At 35.7% G+C, this 24290-nt stretch overlaps 1 protein-coding gene across 2 annotated transcripts in view; it reads left to right on the top strand.

The window, feature by feature from the left end:
- Positions 1-24290, top strand: part of UBR1 (ubiquitin protein ligase E3 component n-recognin 1) — a gene marked incomplete at its 5' end in the record, with an annotated part of 155863 nt that overhangs the window by 71050 nt on the left and 60523 nt on the right. For both annotated transcript variants that reach the window (XM_079700174.1, XM_079700175.1), the window contains 16 exons: positions 192-330; positions 1292-1354; positions 1597-1720; positions 2048-2155; positions 2797-2885; positions 4452-4550; positions 5510-5667; positions 9628-9727; positions 10436-10564; positions 15005-15185; positions 17319-17380; positions 17944-18054; positions 18750-18815; positions 19075-19176; positions 21075-21138; positions 23272-23396. In XM_079700174.1, the coding sequence (XP_079556300.1) occupies positions 192-330; positions 1292-1354; positions 1597-1720; positions 2048-2155; positions 2797-2885; positions 4452-4550; positions 5510-5667; positions 9628-9727; positions 10436-10564; positions 15005-15185; positions 17319-17380; positions 17944-18054; positions 18750-18815; positions 19075-19176; positions 21075-21138; positions 23272-23396 (1720 nt within the window). The remainder of the gene's footprint in view (positions 1-191; positions 331-1291; positions 1355-1596; positions 1721-2047; positions 2156-2796; positions 2886-4451; positions 4551-5509; positions 5668-9627; positions 9728-10435; positions 10565-15004; positions 15186-17318; positions 17381-17943; positions 18055-18749; positions 18816-19074; positions 19177-21074; positions 21139-23271; positions 23397-24290) is intronic.

Below are 24290 nucleotides of genomic sequence, written 5' to 3' on the forward strand. Positions count from 1 at the left end.
GTTTTTAAATTTTATGGCACCGTACCACTTAAAATCACCTCCTATACTAGTATTACAGAGGTACTTTCCCATACATAGGAAACTACATGGTGCTGCTTCATCACATGGCATATATTATTTTATCCTGTGTTTCGTATTTTCCTTTGTTTATTTGTTGCAGTGTCTGAATATATATCTTTTTTTTTAAACAGAGAGAAAAATGATAGCTACTACTGTGTCCTTTTCAATGATGAACACCATTCATATGACCATGTCATATACAGTCTACAAAGAGCTCTTGACTGTGAGCTCGCAGAGGCACAGTTGCACACCACTGCCATAGACAAAGAGGTTCGTGAGTGTCATTTGAATTATTATGCTGTCTTCATCAGCTTCCTGGAAATTGGGTGTCGACTGGCCCTTGCCAAGTGCCTTAGTATTGTGTTAGGTACAACCATCCTCTTCATTTATTGTTTATAGCCTAAGTAAATTGGTTGAAACTTGATTTTTCTGTGTGTGTTTAACAGTTTAAGATGACTAATTTTCCTCTTTTGTTCTAAATAATTAGAAAGTTACTGAATATACTTGGCAAAGAGTAGTTAAGAATGTCAGCTCAACCTCTGTCTGTTTCTATAATTATTGAATGAATGAATAAATGCATGAATTATGAGAAGCTGGTTAGTTAACATCATCTATTAAAACTGTTTTTAGAATAATATTGATAGCATGGCTCAGCTTTTATTTAATAGCCATCCAAAGCAAAATGTGTTCTTCGGGTATGCAGAAGGAACATTAACCTAATCCCTACCCTCAAGAGGAGTGTAAGATGGTGGAAGAAACATCATGGCACTAGTAATTAGCATTGTGATTCTAGGGCTTGAGGAATCAATATTCTGGCCATACCTCTAACCCACTAATTGATCACAACTGTGTTATGGAACATATGATGAAGAATTTAAAGCTTACTCATGAAAACTATCTACGACATATAATAGGAGTTTAGTAAACCTAACTTATTATTATCTGATAGAAATAGAATATACTACAATAAGTAAATAATTGACATTCTTGCCAAGCAGGAAATCTAGAATCCTAAAGTATAGAAACTCTCCACTAGTGGTATTGAAAGTTCTGAAGCTACATAAAGCTGCTAAACATTTATGTTTATCTTCTAGGTATTGTCAGTCTTAGGACTTTTAGGCAGTCAACAAATGATTGATAATTAAGAGCTTATTAGGTCTCTGGGCTTTATATTACTTATTGATTGGGATTGTCAATCTACTACCTAATTCTCATGTTTGTCTATAATTAGGGCCGTCGGGCTGTGAAAGCAGGTGCTTTTGCTGCTTGCCAGGAAGCAAAGGAAGATATAAAGGTAATTTTCTGAATTAGAGTCAAAAAGAGAATTTTAAGAGGAATGCACATTACAAGAGCCCAAGTAAAACAATTATATTGTTGAAGTGGTTTGACATCCTAAGTAAAGATAAGATTGGAGCATTTAGACCCAGAGATTTGGAACTGCAACAGTTATATGATTTCTTTTTTTGAAGAGTAGATTACTTAGTTAAAACAAAAATTTTAAAACTAGTTTGTTTTTAATATTCCTTTCATTTCTAGAGTCATTCAGAAAATGTCTCTCAACATCCGCTTCATGTAGAAGTATTACACTCTGAGGTTATGGCTCATCAGAAATTTGCTTTGCGTCTGGGGTCCTGGATGAATAAAATTATGAGCTATTCAAGTAAGCATATAGCCTATTTTTCTTATTTTTCATAAACTACTGTCTTTTTAAATAGCCACAAATTTTAAAATGTCATTGAGTATAAAATAAAATGGTTTTTGGTTTTTTTTATATACATTTTGCTTATTTTCAGGATTGCATTTCAGATGCTGTGAATAGTGTTTCATTGGCTCTTGATTCTTTGATATTGACAGAATAATTCTTGACATCAAGTGTGGGATGACTACTGTTAGTTTTTTCATATGTTATTATAGGAAATGTAATATAGGAAACTTTTGGGAGAAAATACTCTAAGAATAAAAATTATATGACTTTTTTTGTTTGTAGGTGACTTCAGACAGATCTTTTGCCAAGCATGCCTTAGAGAAGAACCTGGCTCTGAGAATCCCTGTCTCATAAGCAGGTTAATGCTTTGGGATGCAAAGCTTTATAAAGGTAGGTAGATCTTTACTTGTGCTTCTTGCCATGAAGCAGAGGAATATTATGACCTTAAAGTGGAGTTTAATCTCTTTTGTTTATTAAATCAGTGAACTTGATAAGATATTATACTTAGAAGGTGAGGTTAACCAATCAATATGTATTCTGTGTTAAAACCCAGGGATATTGCCTTTTAATTACAGTGCCTTTTCATTTAGTCAGAACCAGTAAAAAGAGTATGTATGCATTCATGTAGTAGTGCCATTATAAAAGCTATGTTAATTTTCATTTTTAAAATTTAAATGAAGAACCAAAAGTAAAAGGTGAGAGAAAGGTTAAAGAGGATGGAGAAGGGAAGGTACAGAGTAAGAGTAGTCTTTAGTGAAACAGAATGAAAAGGAGTGGAGAAAGGGGGGAGAAGTAGGATGAAGTAAGGTACAGGAGTGAGAAGGGTACAGAAAAAGAGGGGAAAGGCATTACATGTATGTATTTTAAATTCTAGCTATTAAATATTAATGCAATAAATGCCACTAACATTTGAGTCCTTGAGGTCTATTAGCATGTGAAATATTTTTATAATATTCTGCCACTACTAATAGCTGGAATGTTTTTTTTGCCTTGGTGATACTCCTCCCACTTCCCCAAAAAATGATGTATAGGTGCCCGTAAGATCCTTCACGAATTGATCTTCAGCAGTTTTTTTATGGAGATGGAATACAAAAAATTCTTTGCTATGGAATTTGTGAAGGTAATTGCTCTTTATAAATAGATATCAACAAATAGAAATAGAAAAACATTTTTGTAAGTGAAATAATGGAAACAAAGGGGATAATGATGAAGCAAGAATTTAATTTTATATTTCATTTCTCTGTCAAAAAGTTCATTTATTTTCACGTTTGGTAGTATGGAAACAGTAGTCTGAGAGAGGAGATAGGTGGAGAATGACCTATTGTTTGCCTAGAAAAAGCAGTAGGAAGTTATCACATTCGTGAATACATTTATCTTTTCTAATCATTTGTCTGTTAGACAAGAGCAGTGACTAGCTGAAAGGCATAGCAGGGAAAAGGAACAGATATACACGCTAAAAGGAGGCAGGTATTTGATGGGCAAGAGTTATACTTAACTATTTGAGTCTAGAATATAAAGATAAATCTTATAGCTTTTTAATATTGTTTTATTGATCTATTGTATATCCCTTATATTGTTATATTTTTTGTCTCTCTCTCTCTCAAGTTAGACTAGTTAGGACATGTACTTCTTTAACCTTCTGCTTTGCCTTATACAGAGGTATACTTGTTAGTTTACTCTGATTTTGAGTGGCAGGAAATTCTGTAAAACTTAGGACAGAGGTAGACCCAGGCTGGAATTGGAAGTAGAGAGTGAAATAATGGTTGTCATAGGCAATTGATACTGCGGGATAAGATACCTGCACTTCCTGGATTTTATAAGTAGATTGTTAAAAGCAACTAAGACATTTGGTTTCTTTAAAGGTGATGACAACTCAAATTATCAACTCTATTCTTCTAAAACTCATTAGAGATAGAATATTGGACCATATCTGTGATCTGAAATGAAGTTTTTTCCTTACACAACAGCAGTTCTCCCTCCTTATATGATATTTTTCTGTATACCATGGTTACCTCTTAAACTTTGTATGAATTCTAATGGTTGAAATTAAATATGTCGGTCAAGGATCTAACACTGTGCTTTCATATAATAGATGCTTGATGCATGACTGGATGTATTATTATTTTTGTTCTCCCAAGATATCAGGATTGATTTTCAGCTGGTATGCACCAGTATATAAGAAGTTATGTACAGCCAGCATCCATTCTGTTTAAGGCTGGGTTGAATCTGATGGTTGGTTTTCTGGGTCATATCAGCTTTTAAATACTTTAAATATAGTCCCTGCCCTATTCCATTGGGGTAAAATCTGCTAAAGATGGCCCCAGATTCTGTTGGGAGAAAGTTTATACTGCACCTTTGCAGTCCTCTGTGATTTTTACCTGTGTGTGTGTGTGTGTGTGTGTGTGTGTGTGTGTGTGTGTGTGTGTGTGTGTGTGTGTTGTGTTTTTTTTTAATAGTTCTCAGTATCCAACTATGCTAGGTTGGGTAGCTGAATTCATATTCAGTCTTTTGTTATTCTCTTTCTAGTAAATTTTTGTTGACCATAGTATCTCCCCTTAGTAAATAGGAGTTATAATACTTGCCATCTTATACATAGGAACAAATGTAGCAGCTGTTAAAATAGGGATTTTAAAAGTTTTCAGTACTTATTTATAATTGCTTCTCTACTTATTGTTTTATCTTCCAGTATTATAAGCAGCTACAGAAAGACTATATCAGTGATGATCATGACAGAAGTATCTCTATAACTGCACTCTCAGTTCAGATGTTTACTGTTCCTACTTTGGTATGTATTGATTAGTCTTGGCAATCTTTCTAAGTAATATTTATTTTATTATTTAAGAATTTTAGTTAGTGTTGAATTGAATTAAAGCAATTTCTGAGTCACTATGCTGATCTAATTACACGTGGAAAAATTGAATAATGCTTCAGTGGTATCTGCACGTGAAAATGCTTTAATGATACCCAAGGGCTAGGTAATTTGTGGAGTGGGAGTGATGGCACTACCTTGGTCCGAAAGTGCTCATTCCTGCAGGTGAAACCTAGGGATGGTTTCTCAGTGTCTAGAGTAACTTAGGAACAGTGCCTTTTTAATACCAAAAAAAAATTTTTTTGTGCTATTCTTTTGTTCTTTAGGTTTTTTTTTTTTTAATCGTTGTTGTTAGGGGTGGGGAAATAGAGTAAGATAAAACAAAACAGGAGGAGAATATAACTGTTGAGCATTTGCATGAGATGGAGCTGCATAGGCCTGGGAGGAGGAGGGTGGAGGATTCTGCTTCCTTTTTATCCTACTGCTTTTCCTGTTTCTTCTGGAAAGTTCCTACTTTCTCTTTTCAAAGGCCAGAGAAAAGAATGGGGAAGAGAAATTGGATTGCGATTAAGGGGGAGATGTCAGAATAGAAAATATATATGACAGAAGCCTGAAGTATATCTGTTTGTTCTACTTTGCTCACTGTGTGATTAACAGTGGTAAACATTCATGTAAATGAATGTTACACAGGTACTGTGTAACCTGTGTAATGGGCTTGAGGTGTTCAGACAGGTGTGTTCTAGTTGCTGAGGAGTAGGGAATTTTTACTTTTAGAAAATAATTTCTCAGAAATTGCTCTCCTGTGAGACTCAGGGATGTGTTTGATGCTCAACAAACATTTGTTCAAAATGATTTACCACCCAAATGAATAAATAAATAAAGTCCATACTATAATGAGTTAATACTAAAGACAATATTCTTCACATGTTCTGCAGGCTCGACATCTTATTGAAGAGCAAAATGTTATCTCTGTCATCACTGAAACTCTGCTGGAAGTTTTGCCTGAGTACTTGGATAGGAACAATAAATTCAACTTCCAGGGTTATAGCCAGGACAAATTGGGAAGAGTATATGCAGTAATATGTGATCTAAAGTAAGTTGTTCGAGTAAAAAGGTGAGGGTACCTGTTAAACACAGTTGTGTTTATTCTGTCCTATATATAAACATCTGATCCTTTTGGTTATCTTGGAATCTTTATAATGATGGCAAATACAAAGAACTGTTACTGTGATGTCAATAAATGTTTTAAGTGAAGGCTTTTTTTTTTTTTGGTACGCGGGCCTCTCACTGTCGTGGCCTCTCCCGTTGCGGAGCACAGGCTCCAGACGCGCAGGCCCAGCGGCCATGGCTCACGGGCCCAGCCGCTCCGCGGCATGTGGGATCTTCCCGGACCGGGGCATGAACCCGTGTCCCCTGCATTGGCAGGCGGACTCTCAACCACTGCGCCACCAGGGAAGCCCCTAAGTGAAGGCTTCTTATAGAGTTAAAATCAGGTCAGTAAAGAAGGTACTGAGGAAGGGCCTCTCACAGGAACTTAGGGTCTCTTGGGGTCACCAAATGAATCTCCATCATAGTCACCATGCCTTCCACTCACTTCCACTCATGTATTTTGGTTCTGCCCCTCTTGCATAGTCTCTTAGTGCTTAGTTTCAGATGATCTTGTTGATGTGAATTTTTTTAACTCCCTTTTTCATACATATGACCAAGTATTCATCAGGGGTTTCTTAAGTTTTTCTCCCTGAAGAGAATGGAGTTTCCTTTTAAACTAAAGTTGGAATCATATGATAGATCACATTTGAGATCATTGGACCTAAAAGGAAATAAATTTCAAACTTTTTTAGAAATAGATGGTGACTGCTATAAAGATTATGCTGTATAAAGTATTCAATAAATTATAAATTTAAACAATTATTTTAAGAATATATTAAGACAAAATATGTTTCATTTAGTTCGCTATTAAAAAAAGAGCTCTAAGATATGTATGATTACTTATTCTAGTCCCTACGTGAATAAGATCATTCTAATTTTGTCCACTTCTTCTAGTGACCATGTAAAGTATAGAGAGCTGGAAACAAGTTTCTAAACCAACCTAGAAATAGATTAGTCTAGTTAGAAAAATACATTTGACGGATTTCTGGAACTATGCATTGGATCCTTGATATTACTTAGAAAAATGTTTCCAGACCCTTTCAAATTCTGCAATTTCTAAATATGATTATGACACGTAATTCTTTCTTTAAAGTTCAGTAAATCGTTATGTTATCATATCTTCAGTACAAGTTGAGATGGTGATGAGCTCAGTAGTGAATTACCATTTAGCCAGTGTGATTCACAAATTATGCATAATTTACATTATGCAAAACAAACAAACAAAAAATATACAAAAACTCCAAATGGCAGTACTTAAAATTTAGTGTTAAATCAGTGTATTTATCATTCCTTTGGTCTACTGTATAGGAAAAATCTCTTTCTGTGGTTCTCATTATTCTGAAGTATTCTTATAACAGAGTTATTTTTCTATCTAGAGAAGTGCATGATCACATCATTGTTTTGTCATATTTTATTTTGTGGATCTCTGACTATAATTATGCTCTGTGGTAAATAATTTAGAGTTAATGCATCCCTAGATACTTACCCCTATGGTAAAACTTTAGGGTCCCTGGCTGGGAAGGTAATTTTAAAGTTTTCCCACTCTTCTGATGCTCACAACTTCTCTCCTACATCCTTACATAAGTAGAGATATCTCTAATGACAAGGAGAAGGGAAAATTAATGTCTTTTGAGGACCTGAGTAGCAGATATTGTGTTAGACTTCTCATGTAATTCACTCTCACAAGGGTCCTGTGTTATTTATTAGTAACTGCTGTGTGCTAAGAAGCTTTACTTATTTTACTTCATTTTATTCTTGCAACATTCTCATAAGGTAGGTGATATCTTTATTTGTAGATTATAATTATATGCCTAAGGTCACAAAGCTAGTAAGTGGCAGAATTTGGATTTGAGCCTAACGCTATTTATCTGTAATACTCATGTTCCTTTCACTACATTATGTAGCTTCACAGACTACATAAACAACAACAAAGCCTTCTCTGAAACCTGGCCTAAAACACCAATCAGATATACCCTTCATTTAACAAATAATTACTGAGCCCCATTTCTCAGTCTCTCATTGTAGAAATTTTGTAGTCATTCTTATTATTTCCCCATATACTTACTCATTCACCACTTCTTCCTGAAGCCCTGCTTTTAAATCAGTTAGAAATAACCACAAATAATTAATGCCTTTTAACTGTTTCTAGAATAAAGTACAGATTCTTCCAGAATTTGTAGCTCTTCATAGTCTCACTTTATATACTACTTATCTGACTGTACCTCAGCATGAAATAAGTTTATTGGTCTTAGCAGAAGCTCTGTTCAGCCTGCCTCAGGAAATTTTCATTCTCTCAGAGCAGTGCATTCTAACCCTTGAGTAGCCCCTTCCAACTTTTAGAAAGTTTATTTTATATTTAACTCTGTCTTTTTGTAGCTTTCATTATGTGGCTCTAGCTCACCCTTTGTCCATTCAGAACAACTCAGTGCTCATTTAACTTGACGTATTTGAAGACAGCAGGCATATCTGACAACTCTTTTTTATGTTAAGTTGCATCATTTTCTTTAAATATACCCATTTCATATTTAAAATTCCTTCTACATTATTGTCCTTCGCTACTGAACCTGTTTTAGTTGACTGTATACCACTTAAGGTATATGCCAAGAAATGAACACAGTACTCTGAGGTCTGTGTAGTAGAAGGAAGGGATTATTACCTCTCTCATTCTAAATAAATACACCTGTATTAATTTAGTTTCATTTGTCACTCACTCTATGGAAGGTATCTGTTGGGATATTTTGGAAATGAAACTTAGAAAAGAGATGCAGTTGAACCTTGGTTCTGTTAAGTGAATATTGTCCTTTTATTACTCTAACTTGTTCCTTCCTTTTTCTGAAAAGTATAGCATATTCTCAATGCAAGTCACCCTCTTCCTCTCCTACTCTGTCCCACCCTCTCCTTCCACTGCTTTTACCACCTATTTTTATCTGCAGACTGCTTTTCTTTTCCTTTCCTTTCTTCCTATCTCTTACATCTTCTTTACTTCCTAGTTCTCCTACAGGGGTCAGGCATGAACTATGTGAAACTAGAAATGTAAATTTTCTTCTCTAGATCAGTGCTTCTCAAATATTAATATGAATGCAAATCATTATGGGAGCTTGTTAAAATGCAGATTATTACTCAGTAGATTCTGCATTTCTAAAGATTCAGTTGATGCTGATGCTTCTGGTTTGTGAACCAACCTTTTGAGTAGCAGTGCTCTAGAAAACAGCCACACTTTGATGCCATTTGTTCATTGTGGTAGAGTTTAAACTTTAGTCTTTTTTACTTTAAAAGAAAGATTTAGAATGTAATTAGTATATTTCAAAGTTATTTCTTTGATAAAATCCTGATGATTGTATTTATTTTTATTCTTATTTTTTTTTTGCGGTACGCGGGCCTCTCACTGTTGTGGCCTCTCCCGTTGCAGAGCACAGGCTCCAGACGCACAGGCTCAGCGACCATGGCTCACGGGCCCAGCCGCTCCGCGGCATGTGGGATCCTCCTGGACCGGGGCACTAACCCGTGTCCCCTGCATCGGCAGGCGGACTCTCAACCACTGCGCCACCAGGGAAGCCCCACATGTAGTTTTGACATGCATTTTGAGGCTGAAGGGTTTTCAGCTGGTCCTTTGGGTGAAGGGTATGAACAGTTATAGGAAATTTGTACTGTGGTTGTCCAGCTGTGACAGGCTAGATTCACTTAATCAGACTAACTTTTGAGTGGAGAAGTCAGGCTTAGCTTTGACATCTGCCTCTCATAGGTAGAGCATTCACATTTTGCTGGTGTAATTCTAGCACTGCCTAGAATTGTAAGAAATTAGAATTCATAATTTTGATGAATCAACATTATCTATAGCCCTGAGAACCTTAAAATTATCCCAAAATAGGAAAGTGAAATGTTTCTTTGTCTCTTGAACTGATAGGTATATCCTGATCAGCAAGCCCACAGTGTGGACGGAAAGATTAAGAATGCAGTTCCTTGAAGGCATTAGATCTTTTTTGAAGATTCTTACCTGTATGCAGGTATGATAGTTCTTTTGTACATCAGTAAGATAAATTTATTTAAAAAAATTTAACCCCAATCTTTCATGTTTTGTTTTGTTTTGAGCAAATTATGTTTTTTATTTGAGGAAGGATAAATCTAGCAAAATAGAAGTAAAATTTAAACACTGCCTCACTGATTCTGCTTTAATAGATCTTTCTGAATAGCTTAGTTAACTGCAGTTGTTACTATTAATGTTTATTGATGCTTACCGTGTGATAACTGTAGTAAGCACTTTCATGCATTATTTCTTTTGAGCCTCATAGCAATCTTATGAGGTAGTTACTATTATTATCCCCCTTTTACATATAAGAGAATCATAGCTTAGAAATAAATTTTTGTTGTTGTTGTTGACAAATTTATTATTATTATTATTTTTACAATTTTATTGGAGTATAATTGCTTCACAATGGTGTATTAGTTTCTGCTTTATAACAAAGTGAATCAGTTATACATATACATCTGTTCCCATATCCCTTCCCTCTTGCGTTTAGAAATAATTTGACCAGGGTCATACAGCTAGAAAGTGACAGAGTTATGATTTGAACCCGTGCGTTCTGACCTAGTGTAACAGCCATGTTAAAAAACTACGCATACATGAATATAAATCCTGATGATTTTATATTTTGCCAGTGGAAGAGCAAAGAAAGAGGGCCCATATGTATATGTTAACCACTCTTTTCTTGTAGGGAATGGAAGAAATCAGAAGACAGGTTGGGCAACACATAGAAGTGGATCCTGACTGGGAGGCTGCCATTGCTATACAGATGCAATTGAAGAATATTTTACTGATGTTCCAAGAGTGGTGCGCTTGTGATGTAAGTAAAATTTGTTAGAAGGATCCGTGCCTTTTTAAGTGTTCTGATTGTTATTAATAGTATAGTTTTATGTTGCAACTTCCTTGATGTAAAGTTTTATTACTTAAATAGTTTCTTATATATTTGAATTATCTTATTAAATTTGTAGTTTTTTACACTTAATTAGAAGATGTGCTCCGTGGCATTCCATTTACCTTTGGGAATTGTGAAGTTTAAAAAATACAGCACACACTAATCAATTAATAAATTAATTATTGATAAATTTATTTCCTTGGACATGAATATTAATAATAAAATTAGGACTAGACTTTTAAATATTCCAACAGTGAAGGGGTGTAGATGTTTATTCAATCAAGAGCCTTGTTATGTGAGTTAAACCATTAAGAAAATTAATTTTAGTTATTTATTTTTTAACTTATTTATTTTTGGCTGCATTGGGTCTTCGTTGCCGTGTACGGGCTTTCTCTAGTTGCGGTGAGCGGGGGCCACTCTTCATTGCAGTGTGCGGGCTTCTCATTGCAGTGGCTTCTCTTGTTGCAGAGCACGGGCTCTAGGCACGTGAGCTTCAGTGGTTGTGGCATGCAGGCTCAGTAGTTGTGGCTCTTGGGGTCTAGAGCTCTGGCTCAGTAGTTGTGGCGCTTGGGCTTAGTTGCTCCACAGCATGTGGGATCTTCCTGGAGCAGGGCTCGAACCCGTGTCCCCTTCATTGGCAGGCGGATTCTTTTTTTTTTAAATAAACTTATTTATTTATTTATTTATTTATTTATGGCTGTGTTGGGTCTTCATTTCTGTGCGAGGGCTTTCTCTAGTTGCGGCAAGCGGGGGCCACTCTTCATCGCGGTGCGCAGGCCTCTCACTGTCGCGGCCTCTCTTGTTGCGGAGGACAGGCTCCAGACGCGCAGGCTCAGTAGTTGTGGCTCATGGGCCCAGTTGCTCCGTGGCATGTGGGATCTTCCCAGACCAGGGATCAAACCATGTCCCCTGCATTGGCAGGCAGACTCTCAACCACTGCGCCTCCAGGGAAGCCCCTGCGGATTCTTAACGACTGTGCCACCAGGAAAGTCCAAGAAAATTAATTTTATAATATAGAACTAATGTTTTTCCTTAAGCAATAATTTTATTTTATTTATTTATTTTAAAAAATATTTATTTTATTTTTGGCAGCATTGGGTCTTAGTTGCGGCACATGGGATCTTCCTTGTGGCATGTGGGATCCTCTGCTGTGGCATGCGTCCTCCTCGTTGCAGTGCATGGTCTTCTCTAGTTGTGGCCTGCATGCTCAGTAGTTGTGGCGTGCGGGCTTAGTTGCCCCGTGACATGTGGGATCTTAGTTCACCAACCAGGGATTGAACCCATGCCCCTGCATTGGAAGGCTGATTCTTAACCACTGGACCTCCAGCGAAGTCCCCTCCTTAAGCAATAATTTTAGACCATAATGCTCTTTAAGCACATAATCCTACTCCAGACTCCCTTTTGAGAAGATGACCTCATTTATTTCTGTTCTGAGAAAATTAACATTATCTAAGTCAAATTCTTTCATCTTCTCCAGTTTCTCTGTACATCTCACTATAGTCAATCAATTCACTAAGTTTCTATATATATCTTCACGACTGGTCTGTTTCATTTTCCTCTTTCTAAAAGTGATGTCTCTACCTAGGCTCTTGGTCCCAACCTATATTACTTCTTCCTGGAGTTTGCTTCCTCAGTTGTCTCCTCTGGTATTTCCCACTCTTTCATTCATCTGCCTGTAAACACACAGGACTCTCCTATTCTTAAGAACAATGAGAATAAAAGCCCCCTTACTTGTCATTGCTCCCTCATGAACTGTACTTTATCTCTCTTTTTTCCTCATCTGCTCCACCACCAGCCATTGGTCATGGGTTCAGAGTGGCAGTCACGCTCACAGACACAATAGACTTTAATCTAGCACAGCAGCTGTATAGAACAATAAGGACAGGAAATATTGTCCAGCAACTACCACAGCACATATTTTTTGGCTCCCCTCATCTTTATGAAGGGCATGCTTAATTGTTGGAGACGAGGTCAAAGTGTGTGGTGTTAATGTTGACATCTGCAAAACCTCCTGAAGTCATCTACATTTACTGTCGCCACTCTTTAGCTTCTAAAACTTCTTTAGAGCCAGGCTTCTGCCCTTATCAATTGATAGGAACTGCTTTTTGAAAAAATTTCAAAGGATCTATTCAGTAACCAAATTCAGAGGTCTTTTCTAAGTCCCCCATCTTCCTTAAATGTCTGTAGCATTGTATTCTTTTGAGAACCTTAATTGTTTTGAAACTCTTTCCCTCTGATTTTCACAAACCTACTTATCCTAATATTTCTCTTATTGATTACCCATTTAAATCAATGATTGCCTTTTTTCCCTCACTTCCTTCTGCCTACTAAATAAGACATTCCCCAATGTTCTTTTTCTTACAGATCTTTTATTTCTACCACCCCAATTAAAACTTCGTAAGATAACTTTCCCAAACTATAGAATCACTTCTGTTTGTGTGCTACACATTACTGCTTGGATCTTACATTTGTATTTCAAACTCAGAGAATATTAAATTGATTTGTCATCATTTCATTCTACTTCCAGCTTGCATTTTTTCTTCTTGACTCCCTTATTCTGTTCATGACACTATGATTCATACGTTCATCCATACAGGAAATCTGAGAGCCACTGTGTTCTGTGTGTTAGATGTTAACAGACTTCTGAGGGGGAAAAAAGTTTTATGTTCCTGTAAGATCGGGAAATGCTAGGTTGAACAAAATCAAACATGATTTTTTAAGCCACCGAACTTCTCAAACCCTTTGATTAATCAGTGTTCTCAGGACTTCCCTGGTGGTGCAGTGGTTAAGAATCCACCTGCCAGTGCAGGGGACACGGGTTCAAGCCCTGGTCTGGGAAGATCCCACATGCTGTGGAGAACTAATCCTGTGTGCCACAACTACTGATCCTGTGTGCTGCAACTACTGAAGCCCACGTGCCTAGAGCCCGTGCTCTGCAACAAGATAAGCCACTGCAATGAGAAGCCTGCGCACCTCAATGAAGAGTAGCCCCTGCTCGCCGCAGCTAGAGAAAGCCCTCACACAGCAACGAAGAACATACGCAGCAAAAACTAAATAAATAAATAAATTTATTTATTTAAAGAAAAAAAATTAATGTGCTCATTTCTAAGAGAGATATTCCCAAAATTTATTTAACTATAGAATTCCCTTTTTCAAGATAAAATCAGTGAGAAATATTCTTAAAAAGTGACCTTTGACTCATCTCCCTGCCATACTCACCCAGATTTGAGTCTTCCTTATCCTAAATTTATTTTATAATCCTAACTTATTTCCTATGGGTTTATTCTTTTTTGCCCTGACTGCCCCCACTCTAGTTTGAGTCCCTTATCACCTTGCACTTAACTTAGTAGTAAACTTTCTATTGGTTTCCTTGTCTCCTAACACTACTGTCTCCAACCTGTCGCCTTCAGTGACACCCACTAAACTAATTCTTCTTGAAGCAATATGTTGACTACATTATTACACTTCAGACAGTATCAGTATATTCAACTTTACATGGCAATGCAAGGCATATTTCCAGTTTAATTGCTCATTAATTCTGTCCATAAACCCTTTGATTTATCTAGTTTTTATTCCTTTCCACCGCCCGAACAGGAGTTATACTTTCCCTTATTTCTCTTTGTTTATTCTGTATCTCTGCTTCCAGTGCTACCATCTCTCCATCTTCCCCCCATACTTAAATTCTGCATATTCTTTCAAACCCCACTCAAAAGCTACTTTTAAAAAAAAATAATTAATTAATTTATTTTTGGCTGCATTGGGTCTTTGTTGCTGCAAGCAGGCTTTCTCTAGTTCCAGCGAGTGGTGGCTACTCTTCGTTGCAGTTCGCGGACTTCTCATTGCAGTGGCTTCTCTTGTTGCAGAGCACGGGCTCTAGACACGTGGGCTTCAGCAGTTGTGGCACGTGGGCTCAGTAGTTGTGGCTCGCGGGCTCTAGAGCACAGGCTCAGTATGTGGCGCACAGGCTTAGTTGCTCCATGGCATGTGGGATCTTCCTGCACGAGGGCTTGAACCCGTGTCCCCTGCATTGGCAGGTGGATTCTTAACCACTGTGCCACCAGGGAAGCCCCTCAAAAGCTACTTTTGCAAATAAGTATTCCCAGTCATTTGTGATTGTTTTTTTTTTTTTTTGCCCTATTAAGGTTATTAGTGTATACCATTTACGTGGCTTACAATTTTTTAGTTTGATTGTGTGTGTATGTGTGTCTGTCTGACTGTCATAATATTTCCTACAGGTTTGCAGATCCTGTTGATGTAGCTCTAGTAACACATCAAACAATTTTGTGCTTGTATTTAGTAAATATTTACTGAATGATGTAATAAAGTAGATAACTTGTCAGTTTATTTGCATTTTTATTTTCCTTTTAGGAGGAACTCTTACTGGTGGCTTATAAAGAATGTCATAAAGCTGTGATGAGGTGCAGTACAAGTTTCAAATCTAGTAGCAAAACAGTAGTACAATTGTGCGGTCATACTTTGGAAACTAAATCCTACAGAGTATCTGAAGATCTTGTAAGCATACATCTGCCAATCTCTAGGACTCTTGCTGGTGAGTGTTTATTTGGTTTTTGCATGTTTCTGTTAGCTTTGTTTTCTAGATACTCATATTAGAATCAGTACTATTTTTGTTCTCAGTATGGACAGACATACTCAGATCAGATACTGCAGTTAAAAGCTGTCACTATCCTTCAAAGAGTTGTGACCAGAACGTCTAAGGGTGCTACCTAGGCTTTTTGTTATCTGGGTCAACTAATGGATCCTTATACTATACACTTAAGAACTAACTTGGTAACTTACTGCCTAACCAGATGTAAATATAGGAAAATCTTGTTGCTGTTTTTTCACCCTCTTCTCTTCCTGATTGCACCAGTGTGTTCACTGTGTCACTGTTCCTTTCACCACTAAAAGAAAGAAATCATAGATTTTCTTTAATCATCCTTTGATTTGCATTTCTATGTAAATCGACCATGTCAGTTTCTTTTTCTTTTAACAACTTTGTATAAGGGTACATATTTATATTTTTAATTGTGGTAAAATATACATAACATAAAATTTACCATTTTAATAATTTTTTAATTATATAGTTCAGTGACATTAAGTACATTCACATTGTTGTGCAGCCATCACCACCATCCATATCCAGAATTCTTTTCATCTTCCCAATCTGAAATTTGTGCCCATTCAACATAACTCCTCATTCCCTGCTCCCTACAGTCTCTGATTTTCTGTCTCTGTGACATGACTACTCTAGGTACCTCATATAAGTGAAATCATACTCATATCCTTTTATAACTGGATTATTTCACTTGGCATAATGTCCTCAGAGTTCATCCATGTTGTAGTATATGTCAGATTTCCTTCATTTTTAAGGTTGAATAATATTCCATAGTATGTATATACCATGTTTTATTTATCTGTTCATCCTCCAGTAGATGCTTGGGTTGCTTACATCTTTTGGCTATTGTCGAATAATGTTGCCATGAACACAGGTGTCCAAATATGCACTTGAGTGCTTGTTTTCAATTCTTGGGGTATATACCCATAAAGTGGAATTGCTGGATCATAAGGTAATTCTACTTTTTAATTTTTTGAGGAACCACCATACTGTTTTCCATAGCAGCTGCACCATCTTACATTCCCAGAAGCAGAGCACAAGGATTCCAATTACTTTACATCCTCATCAACACTTGTTACTTTTTGTTTTTTAAATAGCCATCCTAATGAGTGTGAAGTGGTATCTCCTTGTGGTTTTGATTTGCATTTCCTTAATGATTAGTGATACTGAGCATCTTTTCCTGTGCCTACTGGCCCTATGTATATCTTCTTTGGAGAAAGGTCTGTTCAAGTCCTTTGTCTATTTTTTAATCAGATTTTGTTGTTGAGTTATTAGAGTTCTTTGTATATTCTGGATATTAACTGCTTATCAGATATATGGTTTGCAGATATTTTCTCCCATTCTGTGAGTTGCCTTTTCACTCTGTTGATAGTGTCCTTTGATGCACAAAAGTTTTTAATTTGATGTAGTCTCATTTACTTTCCCTTTGATTGCCTGTGATCCAAGAAATTATGGCCAAATCCAAGAGTTTTATAGTTTTAGCTCCTGTGTTCAGATCTTTGATACATTTTTAGTTAATTTTTATATATGGTATAATTGACATGATTTTATGTCACTTCTGTTTTTATAAAAAGAAATACCTAGATTCGTTTTTATTTGTTTTTATTTTACTGAAGTATAGTTGATTTACAGTGTTGTGTTTAATTTCTGCTGTACAGTAAAATGACTCAGCTATATGTATATATACGTTCTTTTTCATATTCTTTACCATTATGGTTTATCACAGGATATTGAATACAGTTCCCTGTGCTATACAGTAGGACTGTGTTGTTTATAAGTTTTTATTTCTTTTGATGCTTGGTTAAGAGGAGAATAATTTCTTAAGAGGCAGAATATTGTTTTTATATAATTTATAAGCACACCTTGTACAATGTAGGATCTTAAATATGTTAGTAAAACTGTGTTTCAAAATTAGAAATCAAATGTTTGCATTCTGAGATGTCATTTCTAAACTGAATAAACGTATGTTTAAATCTCACAAGTTTTCAAACTTGATGAGTTAACTAGGAAACAAATCAGCTGGGTTTATTGCTTTCTCATTTTTCTCTCTTTTTTTTTAACCTTTAGGTCTTCATGTGCGTTTAAGCAGGCTGGGTGCTATTTCAAGACTGCATGAATTTGTGCCTTTTGTAAGTGACTCTATTAAATGTTGATTTGCTTATATTCTATTTCTAAATACCTCTTTTAAAAAAATTATTTATTTATTTATTTATTTTTGGTTGTGTTGGGTCTTCGTTGCTGCATGTGGGCTTTCTCTAGTTGTGGTGAGTGGGGGCTACTCTTCGTTGCAGTGCGCGGGCTTCTCATTGCGGTGGCTTCTCTTGTTGTGGAGCACGGGCTCTAGGCGCATGGGCTTAGTTGCTCCATGGCATGTGGGATCTTCCCGGACCGGGGCTCAAACCCGTGTCCCCTGCATTGGCAGGCAGATTCTTAACCACTGTGCCACCAGGGAAGTCCCCTCTAAATACCTCTTGGTTGAGTGGGAAGAAAAAGAATATTTTGAAACCTACCTGAATAATTCCCAGTTAGTAATTTTGTGTCTATATGATAAAACATTGAAATCTGAATCACGGGGACTTGGAGTCATCTAGTTCAAGCCCTCTGTTTTACAGATGAGAAAACTGAGCAATGTATAGTGCCGTAACATCCAAGCCCTCTGGGAAATAATGGAATTGATCTCACTCTGTTTCAGGAGGATTTTCAAGTAGAGGTACTAGTGGAATATCCTTTGCGTTGTCTGGTATTGGTTGCCCAGGTTGTTGCTGAGATGTGGCGAAGAAATGGGCTGTCTCTCATTAGCCAGGTATGGCAAGGCCTATTGTTCACACTATGAATGTGTTCATTTTCTGCTTGTTTTTTCTTTTATATGTTTTACTTTGTATCCCTGGATTTTTCTGATTATTTGTTTTGTGTTCTCTTATATAAACTCAGAAATGAAAGTTCTAGTGGCCATATAGACATTTCTCCTTTCATACTATTAAGTGGGTAGATTAGGTGAAAGCCAGTAGTACCAGGAACCATCCCATCAATATATGTCTTTTCTGAAGATTACTTGGGGACATGTAATCTTCCCACCACCAGTCTTAATGGAAGGGCATTGTTTCCCTCTGTTGTAGAGCAAATAAGGAGAAGTGCTTTTCCTAAGTGGTGGGGAAACAGGGCTTGTAAAGATACCACTTGGGAGAAAAATAGTGTTATGATTGATTGTAGAAATTGGTTTACTTTTATTGAAGTGGGCATTTTAAACTTAAGGGAAGTAAATTATTTTGTTATGCATGTTGAGAGTAATAACTAGTATAGAGCATTTTTAACTCTGAATTATTTTCATGCTGTATTTTCTCACTTCATCCTCACAAATCCCTTAAAATGATTTGTAGATTTACAGCTTATTTTTTGCCACAAAGGAGTTCTTGAGGTTTCTAGTTTAGAGAAAATTTTAAGAATTCTGTTTGAACTAAAATGATTCTTTTAGCTTCTGTTCTACTTTTTATTTTATAGGTGTTTTATTACCAAGATGTTAAGTGCAGAGAAGAAATGTATGATAAAGATATCATTATGCTTCAGGTACCTATTTAAATTACTTCTGATATTTGTCTTAACCTTCCTTCCTAGGTTTCTTATAATAAGCGAAGATATTATAGCTATTGTTAACTTCACTTAAATTTTTCTCACTGTTGAAATGAATATAGTATCATAGAAGCAGAAGGGACTACTGCATTATCTTCTGCAGATTTACCTTATAATTTTTTCTCATAGTCCTACTAGAGACAAAATGTTTCTCCATTTAATACATGAGAACTATGGTACTTGATTTCTTTCACAGATTGGTGCATCTTTAATGGATCCCAACAAATTCTTATTACTGGTACTTCAGAGGTATGAACTTGCTGATGCTTTTAACAAGACCATATCCATAAAAGACCAGGTAAGTGACAGAAACTGATATGTAAATTAATTCCAAAGGAAATATTATTTTAAAATTTTTAATCATATTTAAGATTTTTATTTATTTATGTATATCTCCAAGAATCAGGCACATATGTAAAACATACATATACACACATATATTCTTTTTACTCTATAAAAATTAGAATATAGTTGGCCCTCCATATCCATGGATACAGAATCCCAACTGTACTAGCCATTTTATATAAGGGACTTGAGCATCTGTGGATTTTGGTATCTGCAGGGGTCCTGGAACCAATCCCCTGCAGATACTGAGTGATGACTGTGTGTAGATTAACAAAAAGGAGAAGAAAAATCACATGAAACTCTGCCTCCTGGAAATGATCACTTTTAAAGTTTTGGTGTCTTATTTGTTTTTAAAGGAAAAATTGAATCTTTTATATGTACTATTTTTGTAATATGCTTCCTGTGCTTAATGAAATATTGTGATAGGTTTTTTCTTGTCACTAAATAAGTATGCAACAACCTCATCTTTTTTTTACATTATAATTTTTAATTGCTGTGTAGTATTGCAGTATATGAATGCATTATACTTTAGTCCCCTTTGCTGAAGAGGTTTTTCAAGTTTTTTGCTCATATAAACATCTCTGCACCTCAAGGTTTAAACACTTGCCTAATTATTTTGTTACGATAAATTCTTCGAAGTGGATTTGCTGAAGAATACAGTATACTCTTTCTTATGACTCTGAATACATATTGTCAAATTGCTCTCAGAAAAGTAACTCCAATTTAAGCTCTCTCTAGCAGTATGTACATCTGTAATGGTACTGATATTTTTAATCTTTGTTGGTCTAATACATGAAAGATGGTGTTTAATTTTCATTTGCAGTTCTTTAATTATCAGTGAAGTTGACCATGTTTTCATGATTATTGACCTTTTTTTTCCTTTTTGGTAGTGAATTATCTGTTCCTGTCCTTCACCCTTTTCCTGTTTTTTGTAAAAGTTCCTTATTTAGTAAAGATATTAATTCTTTACTTGTATTTGTTATCAATAAATTTTTTACAGTTTATAATTTGTCTCTGGAGTTTTGTCACGTCTTCAGTGTTTTAATACTTGATACCAGTTTATAAAGTAACCTTTGACTACTTTGAATTTATGAATTACATTATTATTTTTTGTTTTTTGTTTTTTGCGGTACGCGGGCCTCTCACTGTTGTGGCCTCTCCCGTTGTGGAGCACAGGCTCCGGACGTGCAGGCTCAGTGGCCATGGCTCACGGGCCTAGCCACTTCGTGGCATGTGGGATCTTCCCAGACCGGGGCATGAACCCGTGTCCCCTGCATCGGCAGGCGGACTCTCAACCACTGCGCCACCAGGGAAACCCAATGAATTACATTATTTTATTCTTCAAATTAGAAGTCACTTGCAACGGACCAAAGGATAGGCTATAAAATACAAAGCTAATTTTTAGTCATGTTTTTATACTCAGTGAAAATGAATATCTAATTTACTGTAGTATTTAAATAACAGGTGTGTTAGGGAAGGGAACTCTCACCATAACTGTTAGTTACCTATTTGAAGACACTGTCTCACCAACCCAGATAAGAAGGAAGCCAATAGTAGAGGAAAAGTTAAAGATTAGAATTCTTTTGTTGACTGAAGGCTAGATGGGAAATAATGATAATAAAAACAATAATAATATTTAACAATTGTTATTGAGTTCTTACTACGTGCCAAGTATTGTGAACCTTGTTGAATTTGATGTCAAAAAAGGGAATTATTCACCTCATAATTCTCTGTTGCTGTGGTCCAAAAGAAAATACTGGATCAAATGGACTATCTGATCCAGAAAAAATGTATGATTTATGGAGGTTTTTGGTTCTTAAGTAACTAATTTTTTCTTTTACAATTCTATAGGATTTGATTAAACAATATAATACCTTAATAGAAGAAATGCTTCAAGTCCTCATCTATATTGTGGGTAAGATTAAAACACGTTTTGAAATAGAACATGAGTTACTTTTTAGAGAGAACATTAATAAGAACTGTAAGTTATTTTGTTCTTCTCCCAAATACAGCAGAGAATATTAGAGATTAATGTGACTAATGTGATTGATATGTTTAGAAACTCACCTTTTAAAAAGCACAGCTATTACATCTTCATTTTTCAATACCTGATTTGTAATTGTTTGGACTTGTTTGTAGAGATCTGGGATATAATTATCCTAGTTAGAAAAGTAGATGTAAAATAACTATGTTGAGTGCTAAAAATTTTATGTGTATATATATATATATATATATATATATATATATATATGAAATTTCAATGTAACATTGGTCTAAGTAAGATATATTTTCATCAAGTCATTCTGTTACTTTGTGCAAATATTGGCCATACTTCTACTTTTGTATATTCTATATTATAGTCTCTGTTGATCTTACCAGCTAAGTAAAGTTTTTGACTTCTCATTCTAGTTCTTTTTTCTTACTTTACTGCAGGAGACACTGCTTTGTATTAATATTTCCTAGTGAGGATTCTAGCCATTAGCCAAATCTGAAAACCTGGGTTCATTTTATTTATTTATCAGGGAGCTAGTTGCTGGGCTAGCTGTTTGTCTCAGCAGGAAGTGTGGTAACCGTTATTGCTAAGTGAGATGTAAATCTTCCAGGCACTAACTCTTCTGGAATAACTCCAGAGTATTCCATAGGAAACTGCTGAAAAAAATGGACAAATTAAAAATGTGTAAAAGATTTTTAAGTTGGTGACATACTTTATTAAATTACAAAGACTTGAGGGGAATTTTTGTGTTTGTTCTTGGAATACTATATGAAGAATTTCTAATACTGCTTATTAATACTATATATTAAAATTGCTAATATATTTTTGCTGTTTTATATTTTATTATTGCTACTATTATTTTGCTGTTATTTTGTTTACCCAAATTCATTGGGTATTTCCTTCTGTGTGATTTGATTTTTAGTTAATACTTGCTACATTCCTGAGTATAAGTTTATTACCTTTAGGAGTCATCATTTTTAAAAGTGTGTGTGTTTGTGTGTGTGTGTAAAATCTCTGATTATATTATGGAGAAAACATTAAGAAGTAGCAAAAGATTTGGATTAGGAATCAGAAGATCTAGAGTTGACCTCACTATAAACTGTCAAGAACGTGCCATTTACATTTTTAGGGTCTCAAATTCTTGATTTGTAAAATGTGAAAGTAATCTACATGATCTCTAAGGTTCTTTCTAGCACGAAACTTATAGAGGGTACTGTTTTGGTGGGAAAAAATTGAAAATTACAGTGTTTGAAGAGGAGTGGGTCTGTTGGAAGTGAATTAAATTAACAAAATGTCATTCTTTGGCTAATTTGTAGAATTCATCAAATCTCTTAGGCAAAAAATTCCTGTCTTCGTAATAACCCTCTTATAGATATCACAGGACTTTGTACTCATGTTGTAGTATTGAAAATCAGTGGTGACATAAGGTTGAATATTTTAAGCCTTCTTGAAGCATTGGGGATTAGATGCTGTTGACACCAGTGAAGTTCCCATAGTTAATTTAGCTATTTTCTCTCCCCATTTGGCAGTTTATCGAGATGAAAAATGGAAACCTGATCATGTGGGCATGTTAGCAACACCATACATTCCTGATACATATTACTATTTTGTCATTTAACCCAGAGATATTTTTAAGTATTTTGTTTTTTAGTTTTCACTTTGTTCTTTCTTAAATAACAAGTAGAGACAACATTGAGGAAATCTTGAAAGAAAAGCTATTGTTCCACGATGGCCACTACTTATTCAATGCTATCTTCCTTGTTTTCTGGGTTAGAGACACATGCTAATTTAATTGAGGGGCCTTGTTTATAATATGTGAGTATGTATATGTATATGTGTGTGTGTGTTTAAGTTAAGAGAAGGCCTGTGTTCTTCAGATCTCTTCATTTTTCTTCCTCTTTTAGCAAAGAGACTCTTGTTCAGATTTAGGAACATGTTCAAATAATTTTTGGTCACTATCTCATAGATTTGATTTAATGCAGTGTTCTTGATGGGAAGAGATTTAAATGGAAAGCAATTAATTGTTTTACTTTTTCTTTTCATTGTTTGTATTAGGAGAGCGTTATGTACCTGGAGTGGGAAATGTGACCAAAGAAGAGGTCACAATGAGAGAAATTATTCACTTGCTTTGTATTGAACCCATGCCACACAGTGCCATTGCCAAAAATTTACCTGAGAATGTAAGTCCAGTTTTGTTTTTTACTCCATTCACCTCAAGATGGGATAGTTTTTTCTTTTTCTTTAATTGGAAGCCACTCGAAGTTTTAGGAAAATCTGTTTAGGACATTTTCAGATATAAAACTCTCACCATTAATTTTTTTGTGGTATAAACTTTAATTCTGGGCTTTTGGGCATTAGGAAACATTTTAGAGACATTCTGGCTGTTTAGAAAACATTTTAGAGCAGGAAACTCTTTGATTTTTTGTTTTACTTTAACGTAAATTTTCTCCAGAGGAAAAGGGGACTTCCTGAAATGCTGAGACTATTTGGGTGGTGTGTTAGTCTGGGTCTTCTGAGAAGCAGATGTCAAGACAAAAGATTTAAGATTTAATTAGGAACAATGACTATGAGAGAAATGGTGAGGAAGCTGGGAAAGGCTGGGGGAGCCATCACACTGTGGTGCAAATCTGACTCCAGGTGAAGGAAAGAGGGAAGGAACATTAGGTAGGACTGTCCTAGACTGCTGGGTAGTCTAATCAAGGCTTGTGGCCTTCCCATGTCTCCCAGAGTGAGCCTGCATTAGTATCTCTGTTCTCTAGCTGGAGGTCTGCAGGGTGCATTCTCATGGCTGACACAGGTGATATTTATGTTCAGTACTGCTGATATTGAAGCAGTAATCCTAAAGATTATGAGTCATATTTTTCACTCCGAGATTTAATTTTGAATTAGAACAATGATTCTTAAAAGAGATTAGATTTACCTGTACTATCAAGGCTTTCCAGAGAAGTAGAATGGAGGTAAGCTTTGACTGTTGGTCATTTTTCTTCCAACATACCTGTATCTTTTTCCAATTTCATTGTTAACTGATTCTCAAACTTTAACCATTTGGCATATCACCTTCATAATATTTGCAC

Source organism: Hyperoodon ampullatus (assembly GCF_949752795.1).
Source record: "Hyperoodon ampullatus genome assembly, chromosome: 3".
Lineage (NCBI taxonomy): Eukaryota > Metazoa > Chordata > Mammalia > Artiodactyla > Ziphiidae > Hyperoodon > Hyperoodon ampullatus.